The sequence below is a fragment of the Acanthochromis polyacanthus genome, chromosome 18 (genome assembly GCF_021347895.1).
Source record: "Acanthochromis polyacanthus isolate Apoly-LR-REF ecotype Palm Island chromosome 18, KAUST_Apoly_ChrSc, whole genome shotgun sequence".
Taxonomy (NCBI): Eukaryota; Metazoa; Chordata; class Actinopteri; family Pomacentridae; genus Acanthochromis; species Acanthochromis polyacanthus.
Window position 1 is genome coordinate 20,559,190 of NC_067130.1, and position 22,124 is coordinate 20,581,313.

General features: G+C 40.0%; 1 protein-coding gene across 1 annotated transcript in view; it reads right to left on the bottom strand.

The window, feature by feature from the left end:
• grk3 (G protein-coupled receptor kinase 3) overlaps window positions 1–22,124 on the bottom strand; it is a 94,890-nt gene that overhangs the window by 52,681 nt on the left and 20,085 nt on the right. Inside the window, exon 2 of the mRNA XM_051938761.1 lies at window positions 19,949–20,025. Coding sequence (XP_051794721.1) covers window positions 19,949–20,025 — 77 coding nt within the window. The remainder of the gene's footprint in view (window positions 1–19,948; window positions 20,026–22,124) is intronic.

A 22,124-nucleotide genomic window follows, 5' to 3' on the forward strand; every position in this document is an offset into this window, starting at 1 on the left:
ATGTGTAATGATAAAATATTTTACTACCAATTATTTTGTAAATGAAGTCGAGAAACAAGTTTCACTAAGCTGTTTTTGAGACATGCTGCATTGATTTTATTGATCTAGATCCTGCAGTGCACCTGAAAATTCTCCAAGTTTTAGTCACCCGACTGCTGGTCGCAGCTGAACCAGTCATGGAGAATCAGTTGTGCTGAGGAGATTTTTGTTTATTACAACATTCAGTTAGTGCAAAGATCCCCGGTTTGTGTCCCAGCCTTCCCGGGATCTTTCTGTATGCAGTTTGCAAGTTTTCCCTGTGCATGTGTGGTACTCCGGCTTCCTCCGACAGTCTGAAAATATGCCGAGTTTAACTGGTATCTCTAAACTATCTGTAGCTGTGAATGCGAGTGTGATTGTTTGTCTGTACATGTGGCCCCGCGATAGACTCGAGACCTGTCCCTGCTTTTGTCCCAAATTAGCTGGGATATGGGTGCACATTGTAGCTGTAGTCTGAGTCCGACTCATGGTCATGTGCTGCATGTCTTTCCCCCACTCTCTGTTCGCTATACTATCAGTCAAAACAAGTTAAAATAGGCTTCAGCCCCTCTGCGACCCTAATGAATATGGTTGATGCTACAGGTACGGACCCGTACCTGTAGCATCTGTACTAGAGGTACGGACCCGTTAAGGTCACTGAAGAGCTGGCGCCAGTTAACTATTTGCTGCACATTACAGGCAGTTTATATTAATGACTTTGACGGCGAACATTGTATAATTTAACCAAAAATACACCGTCTCCTCTCACACTTTAGACATTGCAGTTTTTACGCTTTTAGACGCCGTGTATAAATTGTTTGAAGTCCAGTTCCTATTAATTAGTTTACCGCGTTCAGTGGTGGAAGCGGCTGACGAACTCCATTGCAAATGTTCCCATTTAATTTCGGACGCTAATTTACAAGATAAAGTTAAGGATGTCGAATATGAAACAAACACTTGTGAATGGTGAGGAGCAGCTCTTTAATTCGGCATGAATTAAAAAAACCCACAAACTCGATTTACTGTGATATTGTGAGATTTGTTTGTGGTGATGTAACTTTGCCATTCAACAGAGTCCGCTAACATTAAAGTGACTGACGTGCAGTGTCTGTGTTGAAAGACGTCGAAAATACGTCAGGGTTTTGTTTAGGTTGTTATTATGTAATAGTCTGTCGCTACTTTTGAAGGTAAAAAAAATACTTGTAGTTTGCTGGCTGTTAGTTCCGCCATTTGTTTTGTTTGCTGTTTGTGCTTTATTAGAACAGGGTCACGTGAATAAAAATTTTTGCTATTTTTAAAAGTAGTGCTGATTTCAACCCCCAAAACGCTGTCCGTGAAAAAGTCAGATAATGATATTTATAAGATATTATGCATGACAGAAAAGAGAACAGCAGATGACTGACATGACAGGCTCGGCACGCAGATTCACCTCGAATCACGGAAGCGCCTTCATCACTCGGATTACCAAGCCGGCTCATTAATATTTATGTACGTCGGATTACCAGCCAATCACAAAGCGCGTTCATCAGCCGGCTCATTAATATTCATGTACGTCTCATTAATATTTATGGTAAGGTAAAGTGCCGTATCCGTAGGCCACAGGCTACGGGTACGGGTCCGTATCTGTAGACACTGCCAATGAATATTAAGTGGTGTACAGATGATTGATGGTTACTGCAAACAGTTTATTTCAATTTACAATATCGTTAGCCTAATAGCATAGTTGCCTAAGTCATGAAGGCCAAAAAGCACCAGTTGTGACCTTGAAAAGTCTGTCACAGGAAGGGCTCTTTAATCTGCTAGTCAGCATTGAAGGACGACTTCAATGCCTAATAGCAATTATGCTATTAGGCTAACGATATGTTAAGTCAGATTTGGTAGTTTTCGCCATCAAAATCAAAAGTTGAACAACTATCGGAAAGTTGAAAATCCGCTGGTTCTTTCTGGTTATATAGTTTCCAGTTCCTGATAAATGACAAAATTTAGGTGATAAAAATAAAATAGAATCACACAAAACCATGGCTGTACTGATTAAACCTCTTATTTAAAAAGAATTAAATGATTGAGTTCTAATGTGAGGGTATTTAAACATATCAGATGACTCTGCAACAAACAAATATCCTGAAATATAGTATAAACAATTCAGTGTTCCATGATTACCTTTAAAACAAAGAGTCCCCTGCTAATTTTAAAGGCATTTTTGTTATGAAAATGAGACCACGACAACCAACGTTTAGAAGTCAATTTTTTATAGAAACAAAATGACGAACAAACAATGCTTTCAAGACAGCTTCTGACTTCATCAGCATGGGGCTGTTTGAACAAATTAAAAAGCGGATGTCTCGTCCTGGAACAACTCTGTTTACAAAGGCTGCTGCACTCAGGCTGCTGAACAACACTATCTCGGCCCTCAAAATCTGAACCTACTGAATTTGCTGAGTGAATTCAAGCAACTTACATTGACATGTAAACACCCTGACACTTTAACAAAAAATAAATACATCCACAAACAGCACGCTAAGCGGGGTTAGCAAGCCCACACACGCTAAGGACAAAGGATGATTTATATATGTGGGTTACAACCTAATTGGCTAACTAAACACACAGGACACAACAATAAAGAGTGCGAGCATATGGAGAGTGTCTGCTGGCCTCCTGGCTGAGCTCAAACAGCTTTATCAACTCAACCTGCACATTAACGCTGGTTTCATTTAAAGTAATATTTGGGGCTGATCGGAACCCCACAGAGACTGATGTGATCACCAACAGACAGCACAACCTTTAACATACTGGCAAGTTTCATGTTTAGAGTAGATGAAGACAAAGAGTCCAGTAAAGTCACCATTATTTATAATACATATAGAAAACAACAGCTATTTGAGCCTGAGTTCTCGAAAGTAAAAAAAAAAAAAAAAAAAAGTCACCTAAATCTAACCTAAAAAGTTTAAATGTGGGGGTCCGAACCCTATACTGTTAATTATAATGTAAATTTATTGGTGTGATTTACACTGCAAGGTTCAAAACCCCACAAAAACTAAATAAAATACTCCTTTACTTGACTACAGATCACGCTGTCAAATTCTGATCTAGTGCAGGACTCCCTGGATTCTGTATGAAGATTGTTGGTTTCTAATTTTGATTTTATGTGCATTGTTTAGTGCTTTTTGTGTTTGACATATGCAATGTGAAACAGCTCAAACACACAATTAATAATACACACATAAAGACTTCCTGTCTGAAAGACACACACGTGGAATTCACACATTTGTGTTACAAAAACATGGACAGTATGGGTCAGAAGAAAAATGGAAAATGAGCAACAATGCGAAAAGCTGACATCTGCCTCTGTACAGTGCACAGAGGAGAAATATTACGCCCAGCAAAGAACCTTCAGAAAACATTCCTTGATGGTTCCCTGAATGTTACCTGAAGGTTCAGCAAATTGTAACCTTTTGGGAACCATACAAGTTCCCTCATAATTACTATTTGCGGCAGGCTGGTTTATATGAACTACAACACTAATCCCAGCCAACAGTAGCTTTCAAAGAACGTTCTCTAAAGGTTTCCTGAATGTTACTTGAAGGTTCAGTAACATTCTGGAAACCTTTAGAGGAAACTTCAGGTAATGTTTCCCGAGGGTCACAGTTTGTTGCAGGTTGGTTAATATGGACTGCAGTACTCACCGTAGCAAACAGTAACAATTAGGGAACGTTTCCTGAAGGTTCAGGAAGCAGTTACCATCAAGGAATTGGGATTGTTCAGAGAAAGTTCCATGAATGTTCACAGAACATTCAATGAATGGTCCCTGAAAGTTTCCTGAAGGTTATGGTATGCTTTAGGCAGCTCATTGTGGACTGCAGTACTCACCCCAGCAAACAGTCACCTTAGCAACATAAATGTAACATTTACATGGCGCCCCACGAAGGCTATTGTTTGCTGGGGCAAGAGCTACAGTCCATATAAACCCATCTCAGTGATTATAAAAGAGCGAGTCCCAGTTCAGCATCATCAGATCTAAATCAGAAGAACCAGAGATCTCACCAAAAGTGTTTCTGGACAAAAAGTGGCTCCTACATTACCCAGGATGCAATTTGATCACCGGCAGATTGGTCAAATCATTCAGATGTGTCATGTCACTAGCAGCTAATGTAGCTTTAGTCTCCTCACCACCTCACAACCAACTCGACTGAGATCACGAGGATAGTTATTCCAGTTCACTCACTCTCTCCGCACAAACTAAAAGCAGCTACTTTCCACGGCCTTAATTCACATGTGCGACTAAAGATCTGTCAAATGCAACTAACACTCTTCATTTGCACGTGACAGACCTCAACGCAGAACATTTATCATCAAACAAAACCTTGACGCGACACCTTCCATCCTTGAGGTTGCAGGTGAGAAGGTGAGAGTTTCTGTGTGTGTGAAAGATGCAGCTTTTAGAGCAGAGCAGCAGAAACTCTGCTCCGCTTAGAGACTCAATCCTCCTGCTTGAGTCAGCTAAAGTGAAGAACACAACAAGTACTTTCTCTGAAGGCAACAGCGACAGTTTGCTTTCGTACAAAACATACAAAGTCGAGTGTAACTTCAGTGAAATGACTGGAACTATGCTGTAACATTAACCACTATAGCATGTAAGCCCATTACTGTGGAGCGATTCAGGGAGTCAATAGAAATATCATGGCCAACAATTGATCGGTTATTTAACCCTTGAAGCTTCAGTCAATTCCAGCCGTTTTCAGTACAAAAAAATCGCTAATATTCTATTTTTAAATAAAAAAAATTACGAAAAATACGGGGAATATTGGACGGGCATCGCGAGGTGCATTTCCTTGAAAACGACTGATTTGGGGATTTTATACCGACTTCAGGACATGTTTTGGACAAAATAGTTTACTGGCTTGTGTCATCTGGATGTAAAAGGTTGGATTATGGCCGTTTTTTGTGGAATCTTTATTTTGTGTGTAATAATGAACCCGGAAATGTGAGTCGCGCTGTGTGCGTTGAAGCCGTGTATAGAGAACGGATGGATGAATATTCGTTTTTGTCGGACAAATGTGTTTTTCTCACCCGCTGTGGTAATCGCATCTGAAAGTGGTTTATATCGGCGGATTCATGAGAATCTAAGCTTTCCATCGGCGTATAGTGTTTGTATAAGCGCGTTTGCAGCCGTCGGACATTCTTGAAATTCCTATGCAAATTAGTAGGTGTACCGCCGGCGGTACACTGAAGCTTAACGGGTTAAGAAAATTATCAAGTAAGAGTGGCAAACTTCATTGTTGCAGCTTCTAAAATGTGAGTATTAAGTAAGAGAAGAAGAAAGAAACATTGTGGAGTTTTACACTGATCTGACTTGATATTCCCATGTGCTACAGCAAATGGCAGCGGGTGTTTTTCAGATTTTCTGCTGTCCTGTTAGCAAGTTAGAGATTAATCAAAGTGTTTTCTGCCTCAGTCGCACTTTCCTTCACTGCAGGTTCATTTTTCACTGCAATATAAAGTCTTGCAAATTTGTGGAAACAGCACAACCATGACTAGAAGTAGAGAACTCAGTGTCCTCTGCAGTGTGACAGAACAAGAAACGCACTTAGACCAAACAGTACTCCGCCAAGGCTATTCAGTCTGCGTATAATAAGATGTGATATATCCGCAGTGGTTGATGACATGATTTCCGATGGATTAAATCTTTAAAACTTTTGTGGTCCACAGCGGACGATTTGTAGGATCACTACAAGCTGACACAGTGTTCACTTGTAGTCATAGTTACAGTGAGTCTGTGCCACTATTTCTCAATGACACAGAAATCTTTAACAAATCTGTGGATCAAGACTTCAAGTCGCATCACTGCCAAAATCGAATCACTTGGTCCTTGTGCCATTTCTGACCTTCCTTGAAAATTTCCTCCAAATCTGTTAGTCTGTTTTTGAGTAATGTTGCAAACAGGTGGACTGAGACAGACAGACAAACCAACACTGATCGTCATATAACTGCGCTGCATTCTTTGGCGGAGTAATGACATAAACCCTAAAACAGGTCAAACTAGTGTTGGGCGATATGGAAATAAATCATATCATGATATGGATTATTTTATATCATGATAAAGATATATATCACAATACCACAAGTTTTTCGTGGACCTTCTTTAGGTGATAGAAGAGGTTTGCTGTGTTGGCATCGGGCGCGGGAATAGTCTTGTAGTATATGGCCGTCTGTCTTCTGCTCCATGTTGGACCTCTTGAACCCAAAATGTAACCAAATCACAGACATATCCCCTCTTTTCAGTAGAAGTGCTTCTTCTTGGGCTGCCTGCGTAGCGGTCTCTGTCTGTTGAGACCTCAGGCATGAAACTTCAACCTGTTGCACATCCATTGTTCAGCACTCATGAATTAAGTAATGTAAAAATCTTGTTTTTATTCTTCTTGATGTTCACTTATATAAACTAAGATAATGCATATTGACAAGGAAAACACTAATACAATCGTTGCAGGCTATTTAATGATATATTTGCTGTCAATTTATAAAATTAGGTTAGAAATGATTGAAGAGAAATGGCACGATAGACACTTTTCTATCGTTCCCATGATATGTATCGTCATATCGCCCAGCATTAGGTCAAACTAAAGTTGAATTTTGTGGGTTTTAGGTGTAGCAGAAAAATGGAAAATGACTCATCACTTATTTTTGTGAAAAGGTGTTGGCAACACTCTGGAAAACTCTACAAATCACCTAACCAGAAAGATGTTTCACTATGCTGAATGTATCTTCCAACAAGTTACTCCTCTGTATACTGTTTCTAAGCCATGCTGTTTTTGTGTGTGTGTGTGTGTGTGTGTGTGTGTGTGTGTGTGTGTGTGTGTGTGTGTGTGTGTGTGTGTGTGTGTGTGTGTGTATATATATATATATATTTGTACTGTTATACACCCCCTGTCAAAAGTTTTGAGATGGGTTCTAATTTATTTGAATGAGAACGTGTCTCAAAACATTTGACAGGGGGTGTAGTATGTTTTATTTTCCTCTTGTCGTTTTCTCCTTGCTTGGTGTAAACACAGCTGCAGTTAATCTGGAAACTCTCTGAATTTTTGTCACCAGTTGGACGATCAGTCATGCTGAGAAGTGCAGATTGTTTAGTTTTTGGCATAATCTGGTGTAAAGGATAGCTTTTATTTTTCTTATCTTTTGTCTTTTACTGCTGGTTTTAGCCAATCAGTTTAAATTATCCTTTAAAGTGCGTGTTACACAACGTGTCAGTACTGTATTACCTTTGCCTGTAAATGACTTTGACTACTCCTGTGTATGATAAGGTGCTATATAAATAAACGTGCTTTCCTTCCCTGTACTGCTGGCTGTGCATACAGAGGTGGACAAAGGAACATGAACGAGGCAGCAGGAGCCCTGGAATTTGACCAGATGTATTTCTGAAGCTGCAGTTTGTGGTTCGGTTCAGTCAAACACATTAGGTGTTTGTTATTTTGGTCCCAGCCAACACGGATTCCTCACTCTGTAGTAAATCTTACAGGCTTACAGGTGTTGACCTTATTGTGTTGGGTAGGCGTTTTCACTCTGTGTTTGTACTGACTTGTTATTCAGAATGTTTGTATTTGAACTGAGTATTGAAACAAATAAGCATGTTCTGGTGTTTTTTTTCTTGAACAATAAAGCTGCATTGTTTGTCTAAAGGGTTCAAATACAATTACATGCCTGCAGTATGTACTGCAGTGTTTATTTAATATGCTGCTGTATAAAAACTGGACAGCACAATAGTGCGACTTGACATGCTTTTTGAACATAATACAGCTCTAATTCTATCAGCGGCAGCTCCTGTAATCTGTATTTGATAGCATTCAGTAACTCTAACTGGCTGAAAATTCCTTTGATGTGAAGATAGTGTGAATCATGATGGATGAATAAAGGACAGACGTGAGAAGGACTGGAGGCGTGGACAGTCTGTTGACATACACATGCTGGCCTCTAGGAGAAACGCTGCATTCTGGGAAACTATTATTGCGAATGGCTCTATCTCGTTTGTTTCTCTCCCTTAACGGCGTCCTCTCCATTTGTTTCCCATCTGAACTCTCTCCAATTCTCATCACCTATTTTATTCCCCCTTTAATCAATTTCATTTCTCCCCGTCGACAAGCAAATGCAGCAGTTCTGGCGCGGTTGCTGTGGCAACCACAGTTGCTAGGCAACGCACAACTCTCCATCATCCATTCCAGAAGTCTGACAGATGGAAAGGGAGAATGCCAAGAGGAGAGAGAGTGAGAGAAAGAAAAAGAGAAGGGGGGAACATTAGAAAACGGATGAAGAAGAAGACAGCAGTTCCAATCAACTTGTCAATAATCCTCTGTGCATATGGATTCCTTTCAGTCCATCAGCTCACATCCATTTACTTTATCTGCTAGAAAGCTTCAACCTATTGCATTCATATTTTTACAATGATATAATATTCAGTTCCTTTTAAGTTTCTGTAAATTATACATGAATATAACTGTGAAAAATGTTTGACCAAATCACAACATTTCATTTAAATTTGTTTAATCTAAATGTGTCATTCACAAATTGGCTAAAAATAAACCATCTGCACTAGAAAAAAAAACTCTGCACTCCTCGGCAGAACTGAGAAGTCCTCAGTGACTCAGTTGTGACCAACAGTCATGTGACAAAAAATCTGAGGCCCGTTTGAGGTGAAGTATAGACTGAGTTTACAAAGAGCAGAGAGGAGACAAGGACGGAAATAAATGAAATAGGTAAACACCAAAAGTATGTAGGGTCACCATTTTAGTTCCAGTATTGTTAACACCCATGGACACTTGCTATACAAAGCTGTTCATTTTAATTCCATTTTTTTATATTTTGGAAAATAAATTGATAAAGAAATTCAACAATTTACAGTATTATAACTGTGTCGTACTGCACAGAAGACATTTTTGAGTTCTCTCCACTCCGAGCCATGGTCATGCTTTTTTCATAAAAGTGTAGGAAGAGCTCACATGTAAAACGAGACAGGAGTGACAAAATACCCAGAAACTGCTTTAAGTTCAAAAAGGAATCATGCAACTATGAAAACATATTGCGCCACACACAGGCTGATCACAACACTGGCCTCTGTAGGAGGTGGTTGGTCAGAAGCAGTCAGTGGTTTATCAAAGCTCAAAAAAAGTATTTCATATTCTGACAGCAAATTTAAGTTACTGCTTTCCATGAAACTTGCTCTAGCTTGACCTTGCCCTCTTTAAAAACACATTCACACCATTATCTTTCCTCCTGACTGTTCACACAGAACATATTTCCACCATGCTTAAGCCTAGATTTTGCTTCTGGTAGACATCCAGACTTTCTGCAACCACGCTTACATACATAGAACTCACACTTTCAGTCATGTGCTAACGTAACTGCACAAGGGTTATCTAATTATCAATTAGCCTGTCAGCAACATTAGCTAACGCAATGTAGTAGGGCTGAAACGATTCCTCGATTTATTCACGTAATTCAATTACTAAAATTTCTCGAGGCAAAATTCTCTGAATCGAAGCTTCGTTTAATCAACTACAAGCTTGACTCCGGGTCATGAAATGACGGACCGCAGTCCAAGACCGGACCCAGACTTCATTCGAGACAACCCAGGTCCTAAAATTTGACGGGACGCTTCTATTTTAACCAGTGCAGCTTTACTATAATTAGATTAGAAAATCTTTATTGTCCCAATTTGGGCAATGTGATTTGCAATAAGTTATGACATTAATGAAAAGTCATGTTTGCAGTGATTTGAGACTACCAAAGTATTACAGATACTGTCTGGAACAGACCGGAATAATACTGTAGAAAACTGAAATTGTGATATGAGAAAAATACAGAAATTTTTACCATGTGTCCTGATTAACTTTTTTGAAATAATACTAAATCTTTCTAAAATGAGTAGGGCTGAGTACCGAACTTCGGTTCTTTAATGGCACCGACCGAAATGTTTCGGTAGTAATGAGTATCAAAATAAGCCTGGTCTTTCGATTCCATATTCCGATACTTATCATGTGATTATGATAAAGAAAACCTGTGATTGGCTGTAACATTACATGCGATTGTGGCAAGCCGGGAAAAAAACATGCTGTGGCCCATAAAGCGGACTAAATTATCTTGGTTTTCTCTTGAAGATAAGTCACAGAAAATAGAACTGTGCAAGTTTCCATTTTGTATGAAGTAGCAAAAAAAAATGTGGCGTTATGTTAATTTGTCTCCTGATCGCAGTGTGGATGCTGAAGCAATGTGCTGTGCAGTCCTGGTCTGCAAATTCTACCAGAGTTCCCTCCTACAGCTCCAAATGAGACTCAAACAATGCAAAGTAGTGGGCCGTAAAACCAAAACAAAGAGCTGAAAGCAGACTGAATTGGGCGATAGCGCTCTGAGGGTTCGTCACCAAGAAGAAGACTCCTTTCAAATCTCTCATAAAAACTCGAAGGGCACTTGGAAGATGCATCCTCCTCCATGGCCAATGGCCTGTCTTCATCAGGATCAGTCCTTTGCCTGTGCTTTAATCAATTCAGGACGGTAGTTTAAAACTTAGTGACAAACAGCAGGCACATTCCCTCTGCTAAGGCAATATTAAAATAATTACTACTTTGATTATCAAATAGGACTCACTACCCTGGGTAATAATATAATGCACATCCCCTGAGCACTGATTACCTTCACCTCTGTTTATTATTCATTAATAAATAGAAAAATAAACTATAAATAAATAATACGGGCCTCTGTACCCCTATGCAGATATTCCATTATAAATTAGCCGTTTCCTGCAGGAATAGTCATTTACCACATTAACAATGTCTAGACTGGATTTCTGATTCATTTAATGTTATCATCATTGAAAAAAATGCTTTCCTTTCAACATAAAGGACATTTCTAAGTGATCCCAAATTTCTGAACCGTAGTGTAAGTTCGAAAAGCAGAAATGAACTGAAAAAAGTTCACAGTATGAAAAAAATATATATACATATCTAAATAATAAATATACTACATATTTCAATAATAAACAGCATTTTATAGTAAAGTTGTGAACATCCTCTTTAAATATACTAAAGTTAGTGTACATGAAAAAAATTCAGCTGATTCTTGGGGGTCAGTGGGACCATTTGAGATTTGGCTGACTATATCTGAAATGACCCTGTAGAAAAATCATACATGTGAATAAAATGTAGAATCAAGGTGAAGTGGTGGCCGCTATTCAACGCTATATTTAGAGCGCACAGAACGCCCATTACATAATGTCACCCTGCCTGACCCTGATTATGTTGCACCCGAGGACTTCACGAGGAGGAGTCCTCTCAGAACAGACTTTCACACGGGACTGACTGACCAGCTGATGCTCGGACAGGTGGATCTCCTCAACACCAGTGCCTTCAGCTTAATGACGCGGCCAAAAACAAGGCCACTGACTCTCCTCGCCTCAGGACTGTGGACAGCAGAGTTCATGCATGGACAAAGACAGTAAAGGGCAGCCGCCAGATGAAACTTTAAAAAAAAAAAAACTGACTGAATTTTCAGATGTTTGATTCATGTAATAAACAAAGTAGGGTTTTTCCTACCTGCAACTTTTTAATCATTTGAGGAACAACATCCACTATGCTTGAGTAAATGAAACCCCATTAACCATCTGAACCCCAAAACCTATCTGCTGCTTTAGAAGGCATGTTATCTTCATTAAGACAGCAACAGAAAACAAAGAATCCATTAAAATATTTTTTTAATGTGCGAGTATAACAAAATATGACCTTAAAAGTGTGATATTTTATCACGATCACATTATTCCACCCAGCTCCTTTACAAATTCACCAACAATAAAACACCAGAATCCGTAAAAAACGAAAAAATTCTGAACTCCTGAACGCAACCAAGAAGCCATGACTAACTCAGCTGTGACCAACAGTCAGAGAGTCAGTGAGACTGAGAGGAAAATAAAACAGACTGGATCGATAAATAAACACAGCATGACTCAAAAACAGGGTACAAAGAAGCAAGTTGTCATCAAATTGTTGGACGATACATTCAGCTTGGTGAAACACCTTTACAGGAGTGATGTGCAGAGTGGGATAAAAAGTTTGTCATGGCTGTAAAAATGGAAGTATCTACAGCAGGGGCTACCGGCTAACACCTGTGGACATTACATTCTGGGATTTAGGTCATTACTCCACCAAGGAACGTGGCGTTGGTTTGTTCGTCTGTTAGCAACATTCCTCAAAAACGGCTAAAGGATTTCAATGAAATTCTCAGGCAAGGTCAGAAATGACACAAGGACCAAGTGATTAGATTTCAGCAGTGATGCAGCTTTTAGTCTGGATCCACGGATTTGTTAAAGATTTCTGTGGCAGCTGTAACTGTGACAACACGGCAACACTACGTCAGCTGCCTGCTGGTGATCACATGATTGTGATCCTACAACAAATGGACCGCTGCGGACCACGAATTGTTGAAAGATTTCATCCGTCAGAAATGATGCAACACCTGAGCAGCTTTGGCAGAGTACTGTGGTCTTTGATTGCTTTTCTTCTTTTTGTTTTTTTCTGAAAAAATAATTAAAGAAATTTGCTGAAATCTCTTCTATACAGGAAAATCCCTATCAAACTTGCCACCAGGATCTATTTAACAGACTTAGCAGACTCTGAGTTGAGTGTAATGTATTTGCCCAACAGAGGCAAAACACACAGTAAACAAACTTAAAGATGAATTCAACCTAATAGTTTATTTTCAATAGATATCACGGTAATATTGATATACTGAATTCTCTTGGTCAGACTAATTATGCAGTAAAAATCTGATATTATGACAGCCCCACTTCTAACTAACAGACTTGTCAGTATGACACATACTGGCAATTTATTGCAGGAAAACGGCTTTTTAAATGAAAAAAAAAAAAGCACAAATCGACAGTGTGCGTCTACCCTTGAGGATAAACATTCCAGCAGCACTGCAGTGTCTTCTTCCTGACCTTGGTTGTCATGACAGTCAACAAGGCTTGTTGAGCTCAAGGACAAGGCCTGCTACGAGTGTTAAAATCAAAAGCAAACTCTCCGCCCGGCCACAACTGTTGATTTCAACCGACGTCCAATTCTGAAGCTGTGAGTCGGCTTAAAAAGCACTGATATAATATATGCAGGGCAAGACCAAGGATGAATCACGGCTTACACGGCAAACATGCAAGCTGAATCCCTGGATGCATCCAGCAACTCGGATTTCTGTGGCACGGGTCAAACAGCATCTGACTGTAATACAAACCAAACATCCGAGTGCTCTGTGCCAGAATCACTTGACAGATTTCCAAAGACTGTAAAATAGGTTAAAAAAAAAAAAAATCAATCTGAGCCGACAAAGGCAGTCGGTGTCAGTCAGATGAGGCAGGTGTGTCGTAGTCTCTCAATTCTGTGTGACGGCTGAGGCATTTTAAATGAGCTGAAGGGGATTTCAGTAATAGAGGCAGACTGATTATTAAAGCATGAATGAGTCTCTCTTTGTCCTGCTGTGACAGGGGAGATCTTACTTTAGGAATGCAAACAAAGAACCAAAGTAACTGAAATGTGCTTTCAAACTTTAAAATCACGTCAGAGCAGATTGTGGTGATAGTTTGCCACATTCAGTATTTAGACAGCCAGTTACTTAACCCTCTGGACTCCAAGCAGTTCCAAGGTAATGTTTTTGCTCCGTTTAGGTTTCCTCATTTTTCTCTGCAACAAAAGTCCTGCACTTCTATGGAAACAGTTTAACCTTGGCTAGAAGTCAAATGTCTTCATAACTCAGATACCGCAGTATAACAGCAATAACAATGAAAAGAAAAAGTGAAAGTTCTTTATTTAAACCACAAAAATGTTAAAAAACCTGGAATCAACTTTTTTTTTCTCCAAGTGCCCACAGATGTCACCAATCCTGGAAAACAATGATTTCACATACTATAGAAGAAAAGCACTCAGAGAGCACATGACTCATTGTATGATTTCCGACGGATGAAAATCTTTAGAACATTCATGGTCCACAATGTCAATTTGTAGTAGGATCTCAATCATGTGATCATCAGCAGGCAGCTGACAGTGTTTCCGTGTTGTCATAGTTACGAAATCCACGGATCCAGACTATGAACCAAAAATCTAACCAGTTGATCCTTATGTCATTTCTGTCCTTCCCTGAAAATTTCATCCAAATCCATTAGTCCATTTTTGAGTAATGTTGTGAACAGACAGACAAACAGACGGACAAACCAACGCCAACTGTCACATAACTCTGCTGCATTCCTTGGCTAACTTTGAACATTTTTACAACATCTTTTTCCACATCAACTCTAGAAAGATATTTCACCATGCTGAACGTATTGCATTCTTCAACTTGTCCCTCGGTGTACCACTTGTGCACCATACCACCTTTATTTTATTGATGCAGTACGTTTTATTTTTCAGTTCATATAAAAACTCTCAGACTTTTTGTCCCACGACTGTTGGTCACAGCTCAGTCTTTCACGGCTTCTAAGTTCTGCTCAGAATGCAGAATTTTTAATTTTTTTCCCCACTTGATCTGGGTGGAGTAAAAGGCTTCTTTCTGCCACTTTTTTTTTAAAAAGAGACATACATTTTAGATTAGTTTTTCCCCCCAATGAAACCACAGGTCATACATGATTAATTCATGTAAAGCTGAAATTCAGAACAAAACAAAATTAAAAACTACTCTTTGCATGTAATATGTGGTCAGTCAACAGTAGAATCACGTTTCCAAGACGGAGTTTTGCTGAGCAGCGGACAGTTTCTTTGGAGAATTTGTAAAGAGGCACGCAGAATAAAATTTTTCGGATTAATTAACTTTAGCTTAGATTCGGTTGTTTGTACAGGCAAAGCCGCACCACTATTTGTTTGCGTTGCTAAAACCGTTACACAGCTGCATGGACGTCTCTACGGTCACGTTTGAGCCAGTTTGGACAGCTACCTCTTGTTACTGCAACATGCAAAGCCACCCATTTGCCATTCAAACGTCGGCTCTGTGCCGTGCTGTCCAGCTCACAGCTATTTCCCTAAAGCTGGGCCACCTCATGCAGCGCCGTCACTTCTTTCAGATCTGCTAATGGACTGAGCTACGAGAGCAGAAAGGAACAGCAATGCAAAATGAAAGAATACTTTTTGGCAGCATCTCCCTGCGCTGACAATTAAAACTCGGCTACGTAAGGTTTTCCTGTCACAAATAATGAGCAATGGCACTTAAATGTAAACGACGAGACTTGACACGCATGTTATTATAGGACTTCACATTGCAATGGAGGGCTTTTATACCTGTTGTGTAACTGAACTTTACAAAGGAAGATGTAGATACGCAGAGAGATAAAAGGCAGGGCAAACAAAGGTAGCAGTTCAGGACAATTCAAACAAAAAAGGCTTTTACTGGTTGCCTGTTCACACGTGAGGATTTGCTGATTTTCTGTCGTTTCATTTCAGCATATGGAAAAGTATTTATCGTGCTCAGTACATGTTATCGATTATTTAGTTACTCCGCCAAGGAACTAACTAATTGTCTGTGAAAACGGACTAACAGATTTGGATGAAATTTCCAGGGAAGGTCAGAAATGACACAAGGACCAAGTGATTAGATGTTGGCAGTGATGAGGCTTATAGTCTGGATCCACGGATTTGTAAAAAGATTTCTGTACCATTGTGAGACAACGGTATGGCATCACTGTAACTATGACAACAAGTACCGGTAAACACTACGTCAGCTGCCTCCTGACGATCACATGATTGCGATCTTACTACAAATCGACCGCTGTGGACTTATCTGTCAGAAATGATACTAGAGCCTATTGATTAAATTATGGCTGAGTACTGCGCTTCCTGACTGCTTTTCTAGTTGATAATGCTCTAGAAAATATTGCAAAATGTACCACCCTTGTGGAATACATAGGCACTTATCGACTGCGCATGTAGGGGAATGTGTCCTCACAGCAGACGAGAAAGTGGCATAATAACTCTGCTTCCACAGCTGTCCTAAAGAGAGTATAATTGAGTTTTTTTTGTTTATCATGAAGAAACTGGGCCCAAATATCACCTAGAAAGCACTAAAACATTATTGGAGTATTATCACATTATTGCCAGAGTGTCAAGGGTTTCACAAAGGTGTCGACTAAGCATGTGCACACCCACGCAGACAGCAGAGGAGAGGGATGAGGTGATAAAACTGGACCGAGAAGTAAAGACAGCAACAAGTCTGGCGGAACGAGGAGAGCTGAAGACAAAGAGAAGGAGTCCGGGAGAATTAACGCAGTCTCTTCTCTCAAGGGGGCTGAGAGCAGAGAACAGTAAGTAAACCTTGTAGAAGCCTGCAGGGCGGCCGTGGTCCCCTGGTACGTCACAACTGCTGGCACACAGCCTGCCTGCTCAGAACGGGAACACTTGGAGGAGCCGGCACCGAGGCGCTGCAACCGACTGGAGGGCAGGAGGAAGCGGGAAAACGTGACGCTCTGCGCTCGACACCGAACACAAACAAGGCTGCCTCGCCATCACATGCATGCAGGAGTGACGGGAGGCATCTGTGTAACTGCTAGAGAAAGCGAAAAACCCTGATTTGCGTCTCACATTGCTCTGGGGGAAAGCAAAACTGAATAAATTAAAGAATACTGTTTGTGTGACATTTACATAGTGTATTCTTGGCAACGCTGAGATAAAATTTGGAGAGGAGTGATGAGTTTGTGAACTGCGGAGTTTGTCCAGTCAGCTTTAAGGGTATGGTGGTAGAAAACAGCGGTAACGGGAGAACAGAGTTAACACATTAGGCTGCTGGATGTAATATCGAGTAGATGCAGGTGCACACTGCCTGCAGTCGCACTGACTGATTCAATAGCACTCCATCATATCTATATCCACTTTATAAAGATTTCGCTATTTGTAAAAAAGTCAATAAGATTCAATGAGCAGGCTGGAAATTCTATAATTTCAAGTGGAACCTGATTACAGTTAACAGCCTGCAGATGACGTGAATAAGCCAAGATAAGAATGATTTGAACAGCATGTTATCTTTAAACACCAGCAAAACTGCATTATTTAACAGAGTCACTCTACATCTGCTGTGCAGGGAAATCAAATCTACTACTGCTTCAACCAGACTATTCTTTAACAAAAATAATAATTCACTGATCGCTCCTCAGCACAACCAGGAAACCAATAGTGACTCACCTGAGACAATCAAAAATTCTTAGAGTGTTCAAGTGAACTGCAGGCTGTGTTTTCACAGAGCAGAGAAGAGAAAAGAAAGGAGGACAATTAAAAACATGAGTAGTGAAATGTCTAGTTTGTAGAGTGCCCGTTTTATTCCAGTATCGGTTACACCTGTGGCCACCTGGAAAAATGTAGAGTAGACAGTGATTCCAAGTTTTCCATGTTCAATTTTTACCAAACAAAAAAAAGAAATTCAACTTATTTTTTCCCTTTTTTGTAATTCTTTGGTGTCATACCGCACACAAGACATTTCGGGGTTCTCTCTGCCTCCAGCCATGAAACAGAGTCATGACCGTACCATTTCCATAGAGGTGCAGGAATTTATACTGCAGTAAAAAATGAGGCCAAGGGAGTAAAAACAAAACATATACAGGCATGCTACCGTTCAAGAATTTAGGGTCACTTAGAAATGTCCCTATTCTGAAAGAAAAGCATTTTTTTTCTTTTATTGTAGACATTTTTAGACAAATCAGAAATACAGTCTAGCCTTTGTTAATGTGGTAAATGACAATTCCAGCTGGAAATGACTGATTTTTAATGGAATATCTACAATATGTGCTTAGTGCCTCATGGAAATAACTGTCATTCTATTGACTGAATTGTTCACATACAGTAGGATACTTGTAGAGGAGAAAAACCAGGCAAATATTTGCAAAATTTGACACATAGTGCATCTGTTCGACTTTGAGGGTAAAAACATCCATAACAAAAGACAGTGTATGTTTGACCGATGCTAAAAACACTGGCGACTGTGTAAGGACATACTTAAAAAGTGCAGTGCTTCAAGCTGCATGAAGAATATTTACCGTGTAAACGCAAGGTTACAGGATGCAAGGTTGGCTAATTTCTTAGAAATCACCCTAAAGCAGACAGAACAGTTTATCCACATTTACTTAAATATATACAACAACCATTCAAAGGTTTGGGGTCATTTAGAACTGTGCTTGTTTTTGAAAGAAAAGCATTTTTTTCCAAAGAAAATAATATTAAATGAATCAGAAATACAGTCTAGACATTGTTAATGTGGTAAATGACTGGTCTCGCCAGAAACAGCTGATTTTTAAGAGGTCCATTTTCCAGCAACCATCACTCCTGTGTTCTAATGCTACATTGTGTTAGCTAATGGTGTTGAAAGGCTAACTGATGGTTTCATTCATGTGCAGTTATGTTAACAAATGAATGAAAGTGTGAGCTTTCATGTAGTACTTGAAATGGTGTGTGACCCCAAAATTTTAAAAGTAGTGTATCTATTTGAAGGAATTTTATAAAAATGATTTATTTTATATCAATTTTTTTGACTGTTTGGTTAACCAGTGTATAATTAAAAAAAACAAGTCAAAAGAAGCAAACTATGATCTTTTGTGCACTGTTACACCCTTAACACCACTAATAGCTTCTCTAAGGCAGTAGAGGGAAAGTAAAAGATCAAAGCCAATAGGATTCATTCTGAGGACCATGAGGTGGGTCGTCCATTTCAGTGATAGAGAGGCCGAGTGACTGGTGTCGGGACCAGGTTGGCTCAGAATCCAGTGCTTATAGATAGACTGCCCTCTAACAAGCTTTGATATTAAGTTACTGACAGAGGTGAAGGCCATGAGAGGGCTACATATGCAACAAGAAAAGCACTCAGAGAGCAGTAGTCCATCAAGGCTGCTCAGTCGTTGTACGATTATAAAATCTAATCACTTGGTCCTTGTGTCATTTATGACCTTCCCTGAAAATTTCATCCAAATTCGATTGTCAGTTTTTGAGTAATGTTGCGAACAGACAGACAGACCAACCAATGGCGATCATCACATAACTCCACCGCGTTCCTTGGTGGAGTAACTACTGTCTATGTTAGCCAGCTAAGCAAGCTGACATCATGTAAACATACCTCAGCTGAACCAACGGTGGTACCAACACGGTTTGGAGGCTAATCAATATTAGCATAATGTTGGTGTGAGAATTAAATGCTGCATCAGGACACAACCTACTCCTGATCTTCTTACTGTTTTGCTGCAGTTTTGCCCCATTTGTGGTTTGTACAGGAAAATTGTTGGACTTTTTCCTAATAATGGAGCAGCTCTTGTCCTAGACTGCAGCCGTACATTCATGCCCAGCATAGAGTTAAATACAGAATTTAGCTGATATTGACTCATCTCAGACATATCTGGCTGGCAGACATGCAAAAAAAGTTTAGCTCTGAACACTGTTTGTGCTCATTTAGAAATAATCTCTCCAATCCCAAGTCCATCCATGTTGCCGTTTGTAATTTGTCTTAAAAAAAATTCCTTTAAGAATCCTTATCAAAGCTAGTTTGTGAATATTTATGTGAAAACATTCACAAATATATCATAACTGGATTCTTTAAGCGTGAGAACAAATATCGGCCTGTAAAAGACATCATCACTGAAGCTACAAATACAGCCACATCTCACAGTCTTTATCAGCTGATGACTTTTCCAGGCTAAATCCCAGAACAACCTCCATCAGCTGATTTCTGAACATTTTCACTTCGAGTAAAGACATTTTTCTGTGCAGCTAGAGAGCGCGCTCAGAGAAGCAATGCATCAGGTTGTGTCTGTGATGACATTTCTACTGCTGTTCTAATTGTCAGAGAAGTGCTATTGAATGCAGGCAATTCTATGAAAATATGCGTTTCAGCCGGTTCCTTTGAAAGAAATATTGTCCTTTAACAAAATAGAAATGTTCAAACTTACCAATTTTCTGGTTGAAAATTTTGTCAAACGTCAGCTCGTCTCTCTCCTCCAGGTACTTCTGCATCACACTGCGAATACTGCGAACACAAGGCGGTGGTGGGGAGAGGAAGGAGACGGAGGTTAACATACAGTACCATTACCACATGCAACATTACTGCATCCCAGCAGAGTCAGTCCTCCTCCACCTCCACCTTCCACCTGAGATCCTGGCCCGGGTTTGGGACTCTCTCTGCCGTCTGTTCCCTGACAGAGTTCAATGGCGGGGGGGGGAGGAAAGAGGGACACTTGGGAGGTGGCGGAGGGACCTGGAGAGATACATGCTACCCAGGGAACGGGTGTTAATGAGAAAGAGAGCGGGGAGAATGAATCAATTAGCACCACCTCCATAGGCCCATTAACACTGTATCAGCACTCGCCATGCATGGCAGGAAAGCAGGAGGATGGCTTCACCTACAAACACCTGTGAAGACGCACACTGAGCATGCGCAAAGCAAAATACTGGAGCCTTATTGCTCCAGTATTTACATTTTGATAACGCAGCTCTCTTTACTCACGCGATGGGGCTTTGTTGTTTGATCAAAAATATCCACATAAGGAATAATGGCCCCTGTTCTTTACTGAGTTTAAGTATAGATGGATTTCACATGACGTATGCATACTTAATTAGGCAGTTGCGCGCGCAGACCCTGTGCAAAACAAAGCTTGTTTAGCCAGCCAACTCGGGATATTTATACACGTTATATACACATATTACGCTAAATATGCCTTCTTGTTGTGCTGTCGGCTGTCAGAATCGAAGTAAAAACAACCCTCATTTAAAGTCTTCTTCAATACCTGGAGGGGCTCATCCATTTTTAAAAAATCGAAGGCAGCTGTGGCTATGTGCGATCAACCGGGATAACTGGTTGGAGGCACAAATAAAGAATGCACGGCTTTGCAGTGCACATTTCATTTCAGGTAAACGGTCATTCAGTTTTGATTTATATTTGTAAAATCCTTTATATCATTATCGTGCATGTGAGCGATAATAGGGTGTTTTGTCATTACCGCAATGAATATGTTTGTTGACTTAGCCTTGTTATTTTGTTTTACGGGACTTTAATAATTATTATAAATACTATTTTAACAGGTCATGCATCTGACGGTTCAGACAGTCCTGATTTCGTGCCTTCGGTATTTCCTCACAGGCGTGACAGTGCCAACAGCACCAAAGCTAAGAACAAAACTGACAGGTAATTTGTACACTCACACCACGTTTCTGATACTGGATGGTATGTGAGTTCTTGTACGTGACCGCAAAGCACGAAATTAACAGCATCAAGGAATTTGTATGCCTTTAAATTCTCTTTCGCTTGGCGAGTTGATTAAATATAAATAGATGCCTGGCCACTGAATATTAGGACATTGCCTCATATCCTGTAACCACTCTTGTTGCGGCAATGAGTACGGGTCCGGTAGTTGCGTACCTGTACTAAGTGTCAACTTGCTTAAGTAACAGGTACGATCAGCAGGTGACAGCTCGTCAAAGTACGATTTCTTAACAATAACTTTCGGCTGTGCCATTGTTGTATATATGAAACGCGCAGATAAACTTTTCACTTCCTGCACCGGGTCTGCGCGCACATACCTTGTGTTAGTAAACACTGCAAGCTGTCTATAGATTGGCTTGTGTTGATCTGAATTGGAGCAGACTATGAGTTCAGAAAATTATTTGAAAATTGCATGTGAGTTTTTAGTTGTCTTTTTTATTGAGAGTGAAGAAGGAAAATCCGAGTGTGGAAAACAAGAAAAGCACTCAGAGAGGGCAGTACTCCGCCAAGGCTGCTCATTCCCCCATGTGGCACTGTCAGAAATGCAGTTATTTTTTTTAAGAAATGCAGCATTTGTTTGTTAGTTACTGATGCTCAGAAATCACGGCAACACAGAATGTGGTTATTTAATATAGATGTACCCACAAACAAAATGACCTTGTGCTGAGCACAGGCATGTGTATGTTATGTACGGATACCGAATTGCATGACCTAAACATGTAGCGGGCAGCAGGAATTGATGGGGCTCAGAAACACCCCCACAATTTAATCAATTGTTCCTTGTATAATGTTGGATGGATAACTCCAGATAAGTTCACTGCGGTCGATTTATAGCAGGATCGCAATAATGTGATCATCAGCAGGCA